Here is a 15,261-nt window from a genome sequence, read left to right as displayed (position 1 = left end):
CCAGAATACTGATGGGCAAGCCCTAGGGGGCTCCATTGCCCTCACTTGCCCACCACGTTCTTCTCACTAACCTGAGACATTCTCCCAGGTGCACAGTTTTAGGGAATACCTTTATCACTGCCGGTTATTTTCCAAAGTGATTTTCATTTGATTACTCTTTTTCCCTATCTATTTAACCCATAAAAATGAGAAAACCATACAAATCTAAAAAATATCAATTAAAAAATAACCGATGTTTCTAATAAGTTTATGGTTATCAGCGTTCTGGTAGGTAACACATCCCAACCCAGAAATCAAACCTGTTCTTGGTCATGCTGGAATTTTAGAATAATCACCTGTCTGAGCATTTCCTGTTTCATAAAATGGAGCTTCTAAATAATTTTAACCAATTAAATTATTAAACTTATAAATTATTAAAAATTAAATTATGTGATAGCATAGTTTCTTTAAAAACAATAGCCACAATAAGATATGGGTCTCAAACATCAATATCTTAAAAATAAACTAAAAATAGGAGAAAACAAATGTATTAATAACTGTCATTATGTGTATTGTATAAAGAAATGTATACTCTTGCCATTTCAACTTACATTATTATATAGGCTCAATAAATGAAAATGGTTTTGCATTAAAAATACTGATAATTCACAAATAGTAACCAAGATCAGTATAATTTATCACAGTTCAAATTTTTAATGTTCAGCTGAAAATTTTACTTTAAACATTTGGCATTATCAAACATGATTATTTTTAAATGAAGTATATATTTGCCTGTTTTATGTTTGAGATTTTGAGGTAAGATTTAAGCAAGATGAGCTTTATCACATCAAATAAAATCAATGAACTGCTTAGGAGTGCCAAACAGAAAATTTTATAGAATATCTAAGAAACCCAGATTTATTTTAATTGAACAAAACTGCACACCCAAAAGAACAGCTTCAAAGTGGTTCACTGATTGTTGAGATCTCTTTTGGTTTTGGTTTTGTATTTAAAATCTATGCAGTATATCAGCAATACAGTCTACTCTACAACATGGCATCATATATATGCTTGTGTTCACTGTAGAAGCAAGAAGATATTTATAATTCCTTGCTTATTTTTATTTACATTTAAAACTATTGTCTTATTCATGAGTACTTTAGCTTCTAACACTAGCTTTGAAATCTGATAATCCTATTATTTTATTTTAAAGCTTTCAGAAATATGCCTTTGTTCAGAAAGTGAAATACAGTCTTTCTTCAATGTCAAGGTTCACAGCCCATTCTTCGGTTTTCTTTTCCCACCAATTAAAAAGATGACACAATGGCAGTAACCCTGCCTGCATCATGTGGTGTATATGTTGATCAGGGGAACACCACTGTGGATGTGGACAATTAAAACTACAGATTGAAGCAAAGAATATGGAGAATCCTTGCATTTTGGGGAAAGATTCAAAAAACCATTATAGACCAACAGATTCTATACTCAATAAAACAGATAGATTTGCAATTGATATGATTGAACTTTCAAAAGATTGTATATACGTTTGTGGAGCAAAGAATTTCAAGTCTATCATTTGTTTTTAAATTCTGTAAATTTATGTGCAACAGAAATTGTTCCTTGACACACTCTTGTTAACTTGTTTAAATAGTAATTTTTCTTATTGAAATTCCATTTTTATGTGAATCCACACCAAATTTGAAATCATATCTTTTTAAGTGCCTACAGCCGAAAAGAAAGTTCGCAAATTACTTCCTGAGCCTAAGCCCCAGCCAAAGGAGGAGGTGGTCCTGAAAAGCGGTATAGTACTCCTCTCCTGGGATGTCAGTTTCAATGGCTTGAAAAAATCAGACTGACCCGAAAGCTCACAAAATACTTCTGCCATGTATTTTATTTTAGTTAGATTCTCCATCAAAATTTGAATATAGTTCCATTAAAAATTAAAGGTTATCATTTCCGAGTCTTTGTAAAGACAAAGGTAGATATTTTGTGAGCATTCATAGTATTTTGAAATTGATAATCTTAACAGGTGTAACTAAACTAGTAATATCCTAACAACAGTGACCATCAGTGTCATTTTTCATAACCAATTTGTGAAATAAAATATACTCTACTTTTAAAATACTAAATACATAACTACTTAACCCTAAATGTATTCAATTTCAGTATGATACAAGCTTACAACAACCAGTAACACTTTTTATAAAACTAAATATCTCTTTCTTACTAAGTATAAAAAAATAGATGCAAGATACTCATTGAAGATCAAATTCTAACCTTGTCATCATATGGAATTACTGATCTCTAAGCCACATCACTTTAAATTTCTGCACTGGAACTAATTTTTATTAAGTAGTTGTCAATAAATTATGTTTAATTATTAGAATTTGATGCTATTCAAATAATTTATTATTTTTATTTGAGCCATTTTGCCCCATAGTTGTCTCTGGGCATATAGTATCTAGAGAGAAATGAAATGTTTCTATATGAAATGACATAACAAAGTTTGACCTGGGAAATGTGGGAAATAAAAGCATTTTTCATGTAAATGCTAACCTCCCGCTGTGTTAGCTTGCATGCTTTTCATTGTCTTTGCTTTGTACATTATCTGTGTTCATCAAGCTTATTCAAAATTGTTATTTGCTCATCTTGGTTTACATATAAACCTTTTTGTCTTTTAAGTTCTAAGAAAGAGACCTGAAGAAGAAGAACCTAAAGTAGAGCCTAAAAAAGTAGAAAAAGTTAAAAAACCAGAAGGTAGGAACCATTTTCATAAATGACAATTTATGAAATTCCCTTTTAAAAAACTGGACACATGACAAAAGGTTTATTTTGTAAACATACATGAAGTTCAACATAAACACAGTTTCATATTTCATTTGTCTGTAATATATATGTTCCATTGTCTGCTTTCTGTCAATATTTTACAATAATTTCCAAATGCAAACACTTCTTAGTCTTTTGGCTAGCAACAAGTATAGCATCTATTATTACTGGTATTAATAATTTCCAGATCCATTCGTGAATTTTCTCGTTTTATTATTATTGTTGCTGTTGTTGTTCTTATTACTTTGCCATGTAAGCTTTCCCCATAGCAATGGCTGAGATCATCTAGTTGGGTATGGAATAAATTCACGGGAGGATGATCTCAGTGCTTCCTAAGTCTGGGAACTCTTGGGTGGGTTGATATCTCCCATATGCCTATTGTCATAGGGAGTGATTACTAAGACTTTGGTGAAAATGGTTTAGAAGTGGGGAGATATCGGAAGTTGGGACCAAGTGATGGAATGGAAGGAAGGAAGGAAGGAAGGAAGGAAGGAAGGAAGGAAGGAAGGAAGGAAGGAAGGAAGGAAGAAGAAAGCCAGAAGCACAGCCTTGAGAAGGCAGAAACTGATCTATAAAATATGGTTATGGAAAAGCCATTACTAGCATTTTTGAAAAATAATTGTTCAATCTGAGTTTTCAGGTAACCTGCTTTCTAAACTAACATTAGACAATGGCCTTCTTTCCTTAAAGTACCACAACCCCCTCCAAAGGCTGTCGAAGAAGTTGAAGCTCCTCCAGAGCCTAAACCAAGGGAAAGGAAAGTTCCAGAACCAACCAAAGGTATAATTTTCCTGAAACATTCTTGGTTGTCTCTAAGAATGCATTAACACAGCATCACAGTATCATTATATTGACATCGTGAACAGTCATCACGTGTATCCTGTTTTCTTCATCATTTCTGTGCAATTTGCTAATAATCATGACTTGTTAAATAATTACTAGGAATGAGTAATGAGCTGAATAACAACTTCAAATCCAATAAAAAATTTTAATATTATGTTGAACATTTAGATCAAATGTTTGGTTTGATAGCCATGTATGTATAAACATTTGATAAATGTATCTTAGTATCCTCATGTACATTAAATTTGCTTACTTATGATTTTGACTTTGTGAAAAAACTTATGAAGTATTGTGATAACCTGATTAGTTCTGTGAATTATTTTAGTTCCTGAAATTAAGCCAGCAATACCTCTCCCTGGACCTGAACCAAAGCCAAAGCCTGAACCAGGTAAGCAAGCTTATCCTCATGGTGAGTGTTTCTTCAAACTCTACTAGAATAACAAGTAGTGAATGGAAAAAAAGTAAAAGAAATATATTTTAGATTAAAAGCGATATACATTAAATACAAATATAAAAACCACTGTGTTTCAATTATTTCTGATCTCAATATGTTTAGATAATGCTTCCAGAAAAACTGGCTATTTGAAGAGTTCAACATTGCATCATGAAAGGCAAACAGGCCACAGAAAGGTTGTTGTAGGAGGTGACAAGTGGATGCATTAATACAGTGGGCATCTTCTCTCCACAGAGGTGAAAACCATGAAACCACCACCCATGGAGCCTACACCCACTCCTATCGCTGCCCCCGTGACAGCACCAGTGGTCGGAAAGAAAGCAGGTTGGTATCCTCTGGTTCTCTTTTTGTTAGCTTCTGTGGGTGGCTTCCCACTGAATTGAAGTTTGAGCATCCTGTCAAGTTCAGGGGTGTGTGGTAAACTCTTGCAGTTTCTTTACCTGATATATACTCCACCTGATAGTATGTTACCCAGTGGATGTATATTATTTATTATGTTGTGCAGTCCTGCGGGCATTATTTCTTTCAGATTCTTTGAGATTAGCTAATGAATGTTTAGTGGTGATAAAACTCGAGGAGAAAACTCTCTCAGGGAACACAAATGGGAATCTCATGGAACAAATCATATCCTTGGGTCCTATAGCAAACATTATCCTTTAAAAAAAAAAAGCACTGAATGTTGAGGTAATGTAAGCTTAACAAATAAATGCTACCAGTTTCACAACTTTGTGATTATGTTTAATGAAACTGGTTGTATACCTAAAATGGAAATTTTTGTGTGTTTATGTAAGGCATACTTACCACAATATTACAGAAAAAGGAGAGAAAGGGGCTATACACTCTTTTCAGTCCTTATGTCTATAGATGGATTTGAATTAGTAGTAGTTTTAAATGTACTAAACAGTATAGCCATCTCAAGTTCAAACTTAAGATACTTGAACTTGAGATGGCTATACTGTTTAGTACAACTCTTCAGTATTTTGTCATTGGGTAATAACTTTAAAACTAAACCTAACTGGATATGTGATTGCTATCATTATACACATTCAAAATGGTTGATCTGTTACAAGTTGCTAAGTCACTTTAAATTTTTATTTTAAGTGACCCACAACTATTTGCACTTTGGTTGTATTTAATGGGGGGAATAGAGAATGTTCTTTTAAATATAATTATTAGTATTTATGATACACTTAATCACCTGTATTTATGATTTCAGCATTATTTTTAAAAAGGTAATGACTCTTCCTGGGTTAATGTCCTTAGTCTTTTCTGGATTTATTACTCTATTCAATTTATATACCAACAACAACAAAAAAGGACTTTTGATCATTTCTGGCCCTTTTGCCATTATTGGGGAAAATTTTTAATTTCTTTGGTTAATATAATCAACATATAAAATATATTGTAAAACAGTTTGTATATTAAGCAAAGGCAAAAACCCTTTCTCACAGGTTGGTATTGAGCTCTCCAGATATGGTAAGAGAATAATGGTAACTGTCAAAAGTTTTATTTTTTATTAATTATTAGTTATAATTTTTGGAATCCATGCCTTCTACATGCTAGCACACACTTGACCAATGATCTTGACTCCAGGCTCTAAAAGAATTTTCTTAGTCCTAAATCAATTTAGCCTGGTAACATTGATTTTAGAATATGACTTCTTAGAAATACCAAAGAATTCTCTGTAGAAGCCATTTAAATGAAACTGCTTTCTCTTTATATGTTAACATATATAACAAAAAACATGCTTCATCTCACATGGTTTCCTGACAAGAGTGAAATAAGTATGAAAATTGCACAAATGCTAATCTTTTTAATTTCAGAAGCCAAACCTAAGGATGAAGCAGCCAAGCCAAAAGGTCCCATCAAAGGTGAGTTACATGTTCCTCAGACCCATGGTAACATTTTGCCTTATGAATTGGCTTTACACTCAAGGGGAAATGTTTTCAAATTTTATGATCTTTATTTCTGACATTGCTACTAGTATTATTCAAGTAGATATTATGAATAACACCAAATAAACTTCATCAAGATGAATTTGTATCTTGATTTTTCATTCATATATGTTTATTTATAATAAGTTACACATTTATCTGGATATTTTACACATAGAACTGGAACATGAGCCTGTCAGTTTTGGGGGCTTTTTCATTTTCATGCCTGACCTTCCAGCTGTCAAGTCTTCATTTTTGAAGTGTTTTGATGCCTATGGAGATGGCCAGTTAACTTTCCATTTTGCTTTGAACTAGGGGTAGCCAAAAAGACTCCTTCACCAATTGAAGCTGAAAGGAAAAAGCTCAGACCAGGAAGTGGTGGGGAGAAACCTCCCGATGAAGCCCCATTCACCTACCAGCTGAAGGCTGTGCCCCTGAAATTCGTGAAAGAAATGAAAGACATCGTCTTGACGGAGGCAGAGTCTGTGGGTTCTTCTGCCATCTTTGAATGTTTGGTCTCCCCATCCACTGCCATTACAACCTGGATGAAGGATGGTAGCAACATCCGTGAGAGCCCAAAGCACAGATTCATCGCAGATGGTAAAGACAGAAAGCTACACATCATTGACGTTCAGCTTTCTGATGCGGGTGAATACACCTGTGTGCTACGTTTGGGAAACAAAGAAAAGACCTCCACAGCCAAGCTCATCGTAGAAGGTAACTTCTAGTCCTGCACATGATCTATATTAAATTTTAGAACAGAGACCTCTCAGTAGCAACATTTGTTGTAGTTTCAGACAAAAACCTCTGAGTTTTATTTCATTGAAAACTTTAAACGTATTTGATTGAAATTCTCCACAGAACTTCCTGTCCGCTTTGTGAAAACACTGGAAGAGGAAGTCACGGTGGTCAAGGGACAACCATTGTACTTGAGTTGTGAGTTGAACAAAGAGCGAGACGTGGTCTGGAGGAAAGACGGCAAGATTGTGGTGGAGAAACCAGGCAGGATTGTGCCGGGTGTCATTGGCTTGATGCGGGCCCTGACCATCAATGATGCAGATGATACCGATGCTGGAACATACACTGTAACTGTGGAAAATGCCAACAACCTGGAATGTTCTTCCTGTGTGAAAGTAGTAGGTGAGCACATGTGAGGCCGAGGTGAATGGCTTGCTTGAGCACATGAATTAAAGACAAGTGTAGGCAACAAAATGAGACCTACATATATATTACAATATATAGTGTACATATATAGCCAAATATAAGTTATTTTATTTTGTTAAAAATGTCATAAAGAACTAAAAATTATGCATAGTAATATAGTTAATATATAATATATACAATATATAGCTACTTACTAATATGTGACTATATATAGGCTAGTTCTTTGCTATGAAATTATTTATTTTATGCTAAGAAAACAGAATGTTTCCCAATGTCTGAATACCAGGAATCTCACCGATGCCTTTTGTAAAACAACTATCAGCATCTCATAAATTAATTATATCCAGTTTCATGAATTTTTCCTGTTACTGAATTTTCCAAAGAACTCATTCATTCTTTTTCCCTTTGTTTCCAACAGAAGTCATTAGGGAGTGGCTGGTGAAACCTATCCGAGACCAGCATGTGAAACCCAAGGGGACAGCTGTCTTCACCTGTGATATCGCCAAGGACACACCAAACTTTAAGTGGTTCAAAGGATACGATGAGATCCCCATGGAACCAAATGACAAAACTGAGATATTGAAAGAGGGAAACCATCTCATTCTCAAAATTAAGAATGCTATGCCAGAAGATATTGATGAGTACGCGATAGAGATTGAAGGGAAAAGATACCCGGCAAAACTGACGCTTGGAGGTATAAGAATCTTACCTGTTATCCTGAAAGATAAATTCTGTGTGTACATAAAACAAGGCATCACCCCCAAAATACAAAAATGAGCTAGTAGATGAACCTACACCCAGGAACAACAGAGGTGATAGATAGACTCAGTGGTTTTGTTCATTTTTTTAAATGAGTGATCACATGATGTTGGGAGGGGATAGGAGTGGGTAAGAGTTGGAGGGGAGGGAGAAGTCCGGGTGGATTTGACCAAAACATATGCATGTATGAAATTCTTAATTGTAAAAAGTGATGTATAGCTACATTGTATAAAGCATTTGTGTTACTTTATCTTTGGCTGCTACAGAGCGTGATGTTGAGCTGCTTAAACCAATAGAAGATGTCACCATTTATGAGAAGGAAAGTGCCAGCTTTGATGCAGAAATCTCAGAGCAAGACATTCCTGGGGAGTGGAAGCTGAAGGGAGAGCTTCTGAGGCCCTCGCCTGTGAGTACCTCTCATTGGAAGTCACTGGCCATGTGAAGTCACTACGGCCTCATTTAAGTTGGATATGCAGGCTTCATTTAATAGCAGTGGGTGTGGGTTTCTTGACTCTCAGAGGCGGGAAATTATTTAACACATGTGTTGTAGACAACTTGAACAAAATCTGGTAAATTTTCCTGATGGCCATGTTTTCTCATATGTTCATTATATTGTTTGATGCTCAGTGGAAACCTATATCAGAAACAGTCTGTAGGGAATTCATCTCATGCAAATACTTATGAAAGCTGCCCTTGGCTTTTCTTTCAGACCTGTGAAATCAAAGCTGAAGGTGGAAAGCGCTTCTTAACTTTGCATAAAGTGAAACTGGACCAAGCCGGTGAAGTCCTCTTCCAGGCCTGCAACGCAGTCACAACGGCCATTTTGACAGTCAAAGGTACAGGGCTTTAGAAGCCAGGGAGTGGGCTCAGCTTCATTTCCCCTTCCTCTGCATCTAAAACATCTTTTTTTCTCACTATTTGATTTGCAGAAATTGAACTTGACTTTGCTGTACCCCTGAAGGATGTGACTGTCCCAGAGAAGCGACAGGCTCGCTTTGAGTGTGTCCTTACCCGAGAGGCAAATGTCATATGGTCTAAAGGGCCTGATATAATCAAGGCATCTGACAAATTTGATATCATTGCTGATGGAAAGAAACACATTCTTGTCATCAACGACTCTCAGTTTGATGATGAAGGGGTCTACACTGCAGAGGTAGAGGGCAAGAAGACATCAGCACAGTTATTTGTGACAGGTAACAGCCCATCGGTGATATCTATGTGGTATATCCGGTATGTGGGTATCCTCGTTTGCTTCTCTCATTAATTTAAAGACAGGATACCAAGTTCTAGGAGCTAGTGATTAATGGCAAATATCATTACTACTTTACTTTCAGTGTCATAGAACACACACACACACACACACACACACACACACACACAATGAAAAACACTTACCTTTTAAAATGAAGACTAATCCCACGTAGAAAGAACAAATAACTGCGTCCCGAGGTGGCTGCATTTTACCCACACAGAACAGAGCAGGATCTTTCTGTAGTGACCAGTGTTCCTGAACGTGTTACCTGCTTGCACCGTAGGCATAAGACTGAAGTTCATCTCACCTCTGGAAGATCAAACGGTGAAAGAGGGTGAAACAGCAACTTTCGTTTGTGAGCTCTCTCACGAAAAAATGCATGTAGTCTGGTTCAAAAACGATGTCAAGCTGCACACAACCAGGACGGTGCTCATGTCCTCTGAAGGAAAGACTTACAAACTGGAAATGAGAGAGGTGACACTGGATGACATCTCGCAGATCAAAGCTCAAGTAAAGAACCTCAGCTCCACAGCCAATCTGAAGGTCTTGGGTAAGTGGGCGCAGCTCCGGAATGGGTCACACTATGTGTCTCCGCCCCCCCCCCCCCCCCCGGGTTGTTTCGTAGGCATCGCAGTTGCGGTGGGTTTTTTTGTTGTTGTTGTTGTTGTTTTTGTTTTTGTCTTCTGATGATGTGCTGGTAATCTCCGGCAGAGGCCGATCCCTACTTCACTGTGAAGTTACACAACAAGACAGGCGTTGAGAAGGACGAGATCATCCTGAAGTGTGAAGTCAGTAAAGACGTGCCGGTGAAGTGGTTCAAAGACGGGGAAGAGATCGCGCCTTCACCCAAACATTCCATCAAGACGGACGGCCTGCGCCGCATCTTGAAGATCAAGAAAGCGGAACTTAAAGATAAAGGCGAATACGTGTGCGACTGTGGCACAGACACCACCAAGGCCAATGTCACTGTTGAGGGTGAGTTCCCTCCCCGCCCCCCCCCCCCCAGTTTAAATTTTCCCATCTCAGAGACTGCCATGTGTTTGGCTCAGTCCCACTCACAAAACCTTGGGTATACTTTCAGCTCGACTCATAAAAGTGGAAAAGCCGCTGTACGGCGTGGAAGTGTTCGTGGGTGAAACGGCCCGCTTTGAAATTGAACTGTCCGAACCTGACGTGCACGGCCAGTGGAAGTTAAAGGGAGAGCCTCTGACTGCTTCTCCTGTAAGTGACCACAGCAGAGCCGGTCAGATGGGAGGGCGTTGCTTGTTGGTTTGTTTGTTTCAGGTCCCCCCACCGCCCAAAAGTTTAATTCCTTGGTGACTTGCAAGAAGTCCTGTATGTGTAAATACTATGTTCACTCTTCATAGGACTGTGAAATCATCGAGGACGGGAAGAAACACGTCCTGGTCCTTTATAACTGTAAGCTGGATATGACTGGGGAGGTTTCCTTCCAGGCCGCCAATGCCAAATCAGCAGCCAACCTGAAAGTGAAAGGTAGCTGTGCTTGCTTGATGCCTTGTAGTATTTTCCATGCAAGGGTCCCTGCTAAGAAACGGAGTTGCTAGGGCATGGGGGTTGGGGGGTGGTGATGAAAGCACGCATGCTCTGATGTGGTCTGCTCCGGCTTCTCTTTCAGAATTGCCGCTCATTTTCATCACACCTCTCAGTGACGTCAAAGTCTTCGAGAAAGACGAGGCTAAATTTGAGTGCGAAGTATCTAGGGAGCCCAAAACCTTCCGCTGGCTGAAAGGAACGCAGGAAATCACAGGTGATGACAGGTTTGAACTCATCAAGGATGGCACCAGGCATTCATTGGTGATAAAGTCAGCTGCTTTTGAAGATGAAGCCAAATACATGTTTGAAGCCGAGGATAAACGTACCAGTGGCAAACTGATCATTGAAGGTAAATTATCTTTGTTCTGTAGGCCGCCTAAAGAATTAGATATTTTTACATGTAATTTTACATTTCCTTGCTAAAGTGATAGAAATAGTGAGTTGGGTTTTCTTTGACAGGAATCCGGCTCAAATTCCTAACCCCACTCAAGGATGTGACAGCCAAAGAGAGGGAGAATGCTGTGTTTACTGTAGAGCTGTCCCATGACAACATCCCAGTGAGCTGGTTCAAGAATGACCAGCGCCTGCACACCAGCAAGCGAGTCTCCATGCATGATGAGGGGAAAACACACTCTATCACGTTCAAAGACCTGTCTATTGATGACACCTCCCAAATCAAAGTGGAGGCTATGGGGATAAGTTCAGAAGCTAAACTCACCGTGCTGGGTAGGCATTTTTCTTTTTACAATTATATCACATTAAATTCAACAGAAAAGTATGGTGTGTGTGCGTGTGATATGAAGGTCTTGTGAGTATGATACTGCATGGAAATGTGCCTAAGAAACCACCACAAGCATTGCCAAGTGTATTTATGAAATACATCTACCCAAAAATACAGAAAAGTAAGGCGATCATCATTCCCTGAGGCCCACAAAATAGCCAAAATCAGATTAAAACTGGCTTGTCGTGTAACATAAGAATGCATAAGTACTTTGTCCTTCCTTCATCAAAATTATTTCGGAATTGTGGTCTTTCAAGTTTCTATAGAGAGAATCTAAAAGAATTTAGCAAATTGCGTTATTCTCCTTGGTCCTTTCTATAAGAAAATCCATTTATGACATCTAATATATATATATATATATATATATATACACACATATATATATATACAGGCACTCCCATGGAAGACTATGGGGGGGGGATACAAATCTGAAGCTTCCAGACCTGATACGAATGGATAAGAATTTGGAAGACTGGACAAATGGCAAAGAGACTTGCTCAAAATCTCAACTACATGTGTCCTTCAAGCTACTGATAATTCTTTTAAAAGTCCAAACAGATGAGTTAGAAGTCAAAGCAGATAATTTTGAGTCATGATACATCCTGTGTGCTGATTCGTTTCCTAATATTTAGAAGCTAGAGATGCTTAATGATGGATAATTTGGTACCATTCTAAAGTTTACTTACGACTCTCTGAGATACCATTTCATGTGCTTAGGGATTCCTCAGCTCACTAGGTGGATGACGCTTCTCCATTTATCTTTACCTGCAGAGGGAGACCCATACTTCACAGGGAAGCTTCAAGATTACACGGGCGTGGAGAAGGATGAAGTGGTTCTTCAGTGTGAAATCAGCAAAGCAGATGCACCTGTGAAATGGTTTAAGGACGGGAAGGAAATAAAGCCATCGAAAAATGTGGTTATTAAGGCTGACGGCAAGAAGAGGATGCTGATCCTCAAGAAAGCCTTGAAGTCCGATATCGGCCAGTACACCTGTGACTGTGGGACAGACCAAACCTCTGGAAAGCTTGACATTGAGGGTGAGGAAATCCCCATGAGTCTCCCTCTAGCTGCCATGGGAGTCCTCTCTGGCAGAGACTAATGATGGCACATGCTGACCCTTCATTTTTTTCCAGATCGGGAAATTAAAATGGTACGACCCCTGTACAGTGTTGAGGTGATGGAGACCGAGACAGCACGCTTTGAAACCGAAATCTCTGAAGATGATATCCATGCCAACTGGAAACTCAAGGGAGAGGCGCTGCTCCAAACACCTGTATGGCTATTTCTGAACCTGTCAGCACTTAAGAGGGATAGTGTGAAATGGAAAAGGACAGGCGAAAAGTCAGAGTGCATGTGGGGCATTTGAAACATGGTATCAAGTTCTCTATGGGGCCTGTAGCCAAAGGGAGATGTTGGGGTCTATGAATGGAATAGGAAGGTCACTTTTACATTGATTCTTGTCCAGCACAGTTCAAGGTATATGTATTCTATAATGCTGCTAGTTAAGAATTACACAGCTAAAAGAAATACTTCTGTTACTATCCAGAAGCTGTATTTCATACATAGTGTGTATATAACATTCATTTGTAGCATCTTTCTATAAATTGTATTATATATTCATGAAAAAAGTCTGAACACTACTCTCGTTTGGCACAGGAATGTGAAATTAAAGAAGAAGGCAAGATACACGTTCTCATCTTACACAACTGCCGTCTGGACCAGACTGGTGGCGTAGATTTCCAAGCTGCCAATGTTAAATCCAGTGCCCATCTCCGAGTTAAGCGTAAGTATTATGTGTTTTTGTTAAAAATTTACTCCATACTTTTATAAACAATGAATGCATGTGAAATTAATTAAGATTATAAAATACTCTGTTTATAAAAACTTTCTTCTATATATTTTTGACCTCCTGATATTAAAGTTCTTCAGACTCTAAAGTCTTGACATTTTTAGTGACTTTGACCAACATTAATAAATTAAAGTCAGATGTTTTTTGCTTTAGCAATCCTTTCATTCAAAACAGATAAACATACAGTAAGAACTGAGAATTAAAAATTCTTTAAAAAACATATCGCTCAAGTGACTATCTAATGGTAGCCCAATGGAGAATACCTTTGCTGTGTAGGCATTTTCAACCCAAGAAGGGAGGTAGAAAAATTAGGTTCCCATTTTTGGAAGGTGCAAAGTGGTTGATGGACATGGGCAGGCTGTGGGGCCGAGGACCCCTTGTCTCTCCCAATCAGAGCCTTAGTTATTTTGGAGGTCACATACCTTATGTAGCAGGAGGAACTTGACGCCTGGCAGAGAGACAGATGCGGCCCAGATTTCTTGCTGACCTTGTATCTCCTGAAGTAGGGGCTCCTACAACACCGGCTCTTTGGCTGCCTGCTCTCCCCAAGTCAGCACCATGGGGCCGCGCACACACGGGAGTTAGAACAGCAGTCGGTCTGTGACTCTTTCCTTCTTGAAGAAAGCAACCATGGAAATGAAGAATTAAATCTATTTATTCTTGGGGAATTACAGAATGAGTAATACAAGGCATTTTCTTTCCTCTCGCAAAGCACGGATAATTGGTCTTCTGAGGCCTCTAAAGGATGTCACGGTGACTGCAGGGGAAACAGCCACCTTTGACTGCGAGCTCTCCTATGAGGATATTCCAGTGGAATGGTACCTCAAAGGGAAGAAACTGGAGCCTGATGACAAGGTAAAAAGTGGGAGGGCACACAGTCCCTGCTTTGCCTCTCCGCTTTAGGGTCACTTTCACTGTCCTTTGTTCTTTCTAATGTCCCCTCCACAGCCTTTGCATTTCTGCTGCCTCTAACTTGATTTCCCCTCAAACCGTAAGATGGAGTTTACAGATTTACATTAGGTTTAACCTGATGATAGTGTTTTACTAAACTAGAAATAACACTTTTAAATATGATCAGGTTGTAGTTTTCCTGGAAAAGGAAAAAAACGACAAACGCTCATGAGCCATCAAGATTAGCTTGTGGGAGTGAAGAAAAGAAAGGAGAAAGGGAGCTTTCTAACAGGGCCCTCAGCAGCAGCCCTGCTCAGGGGCTCCTCCCGTGTTATCTAGTGCTCTGCATATAAGCAGATTAAGAGGAGACTGTAACTCCATTTCAGGCAGTGGGTAGAGTTGCAGAGATAACTTCTGAGCAGATTTTCTCTTCTAGCATTTCTCCAAGGCTATTTTTAACACTCAAGTGCTTTGGCCTGTGCAAATTCTGGAATGCAAGAGGGCTATTTAAAGCATAGCTGGTGGAATGGGGGAGAAGGAAGAGTTGTTGGGATCCCTACATGTAAATGAATAAACTCTGAGAAGTTTGTGTAAATTGCCTTAGCTTTTCCTAACATTCCTGAGGCTCAACACTCTATCCCAAAGTGAAAACTGAGCCACTTATTCAAAGAGGCCTAAATCCATCTATGTATTCTGCAGCTCCTGGCCTTCTGTCTGGACCAGGAAATTAAACTTATATACAAGCCCTGTACAGTGTAGAGGTGATACTCAAATTAGCTTGAAAATTTTCCATGCAGTTTTATTTCTTGAAAAATTAAAAAAAAAGAAAAATACAAGACATTTCATTGTTCTATGGCTTTCATATCACCAAATATCCCAGAAACAATGCTGACCATATGTAAAACTTCTATACAAATCAAAATTTGAAGACTCAAAAAATATCACTGGAAGGGGATTTAGTCTCACAAGGAGGC

General features: G+C 38.4%; 1 protein-coding gene across 18 annotated transcripts in view; it reads left to right on the top strand.

The window, feature by feature from the left end:
* Positions 1 to 15,261, top strand: part of Ttn (titin) — a 273,546-nt gene that overhangs the window by 156,314 nt on the left and 101,971 nt on the right. For all 18 annotated transcript variants that reach the window (XM_040745671.1, XM_040745672.1, XM_040745669.1 and 15 more), the window contains 22 exons: positions 1,699 to 1,779; positions 2,662 to 2,736; positions 3,496 to 3,585; positions 3,974 to 4,036; positions 4,337 to 4,426; positions 5,926 to 5,973; positions 6,352 to 6,753; positions 6,898 to 7,176; positions 7,619 to 7,894; positions 8,226 to 8,365; positions 8,669 to 8,795; positions 8,889 to 9,152; positions 9,495 to 9,761; positions 9,923 to 10,186; positions 10,293 to 10,432; positions 10,579 to 10,705; positions 10,848 to 11,114; positions 11,225 to 11,491; positions 12,318 to 12,584; positions 12,681 to 12,820; positions 13,204 to 13,330; positions 14,109 to 14,251. In XM_040745671.1, coding sequence (XP_040601605.1) covers positions 1,699 to 1,779; positions 2,662 to 2,736; positions 3,496 to 3,585; positions 3,974 to 4,036; positions 4,337 to 4,426; positions 5,926 to 5,973; positions 6,352 to 6,753; positions 6,898 to 7,176; positions 7,619 to 7,894; positions 8,226 to 8,365; positions 8,669 to 8,795; positions 8,889 to 9,152; positions 9,495 to 9,761; positions 9,923 to 10,186; positions 10,293 to 10,432; positions 10,579 to 10,705; positions 10,848 to 11,114; positions 11,225 to 11,491; positions 12,318 to 12,584; positions 12,681 to 12,820; positions 13,204 to 13,330; positions 14,109 to 14,251 — 3,944 coding nt within the window. The remainder of the gene's footprint in view (positions 1 to 1,698; positions 1,780 to 2,661; positions 2,737 to 3,495; positions 3,586 to 3,973; positions 4,037 to 4,336; positions 4,427 to 5,925; positions 5,974 to 6,351; positions 6,754 to 6,897; positions 7,177 to 7,618; positions 7,895 to 8,225; positions 8,366 to 8,668; positions 8,796 to 8,888; positions 9,153 to 9,494; positions 9,762 to 9,922; positions 10,187 to 10,292; positions 10,433 to 10,578; positions 10,706 to 10,847; positions 11,115 to 11,224; positions 11,492 to 12,317; positions 12,585 to 12,680; positions 12,821 to 13,203; positions 13,331 to 14,108; positions 14,252 to 15,261) is intronic.

This window comes from Mesocricetus auratus, unplaced genomic scaffold (genome assembly GCF_017639785.1).
Source record: "Mesocricetus auratus isolate SY011 unplaced genomic scaffold, BCM_Maur_2.0 Super-Scaffold_100004, whole genome shotgun sequence".
Taxonomy (NCBI): Eukaryota; Metazoa; Chordata; class Mammalia; order Rodentia; family Cricetidae; genus Mesocricetus; species Mesocricetus auratus.
This window is presented reverse-complemented; position numbering and strand designations above follow the sequence as displayed.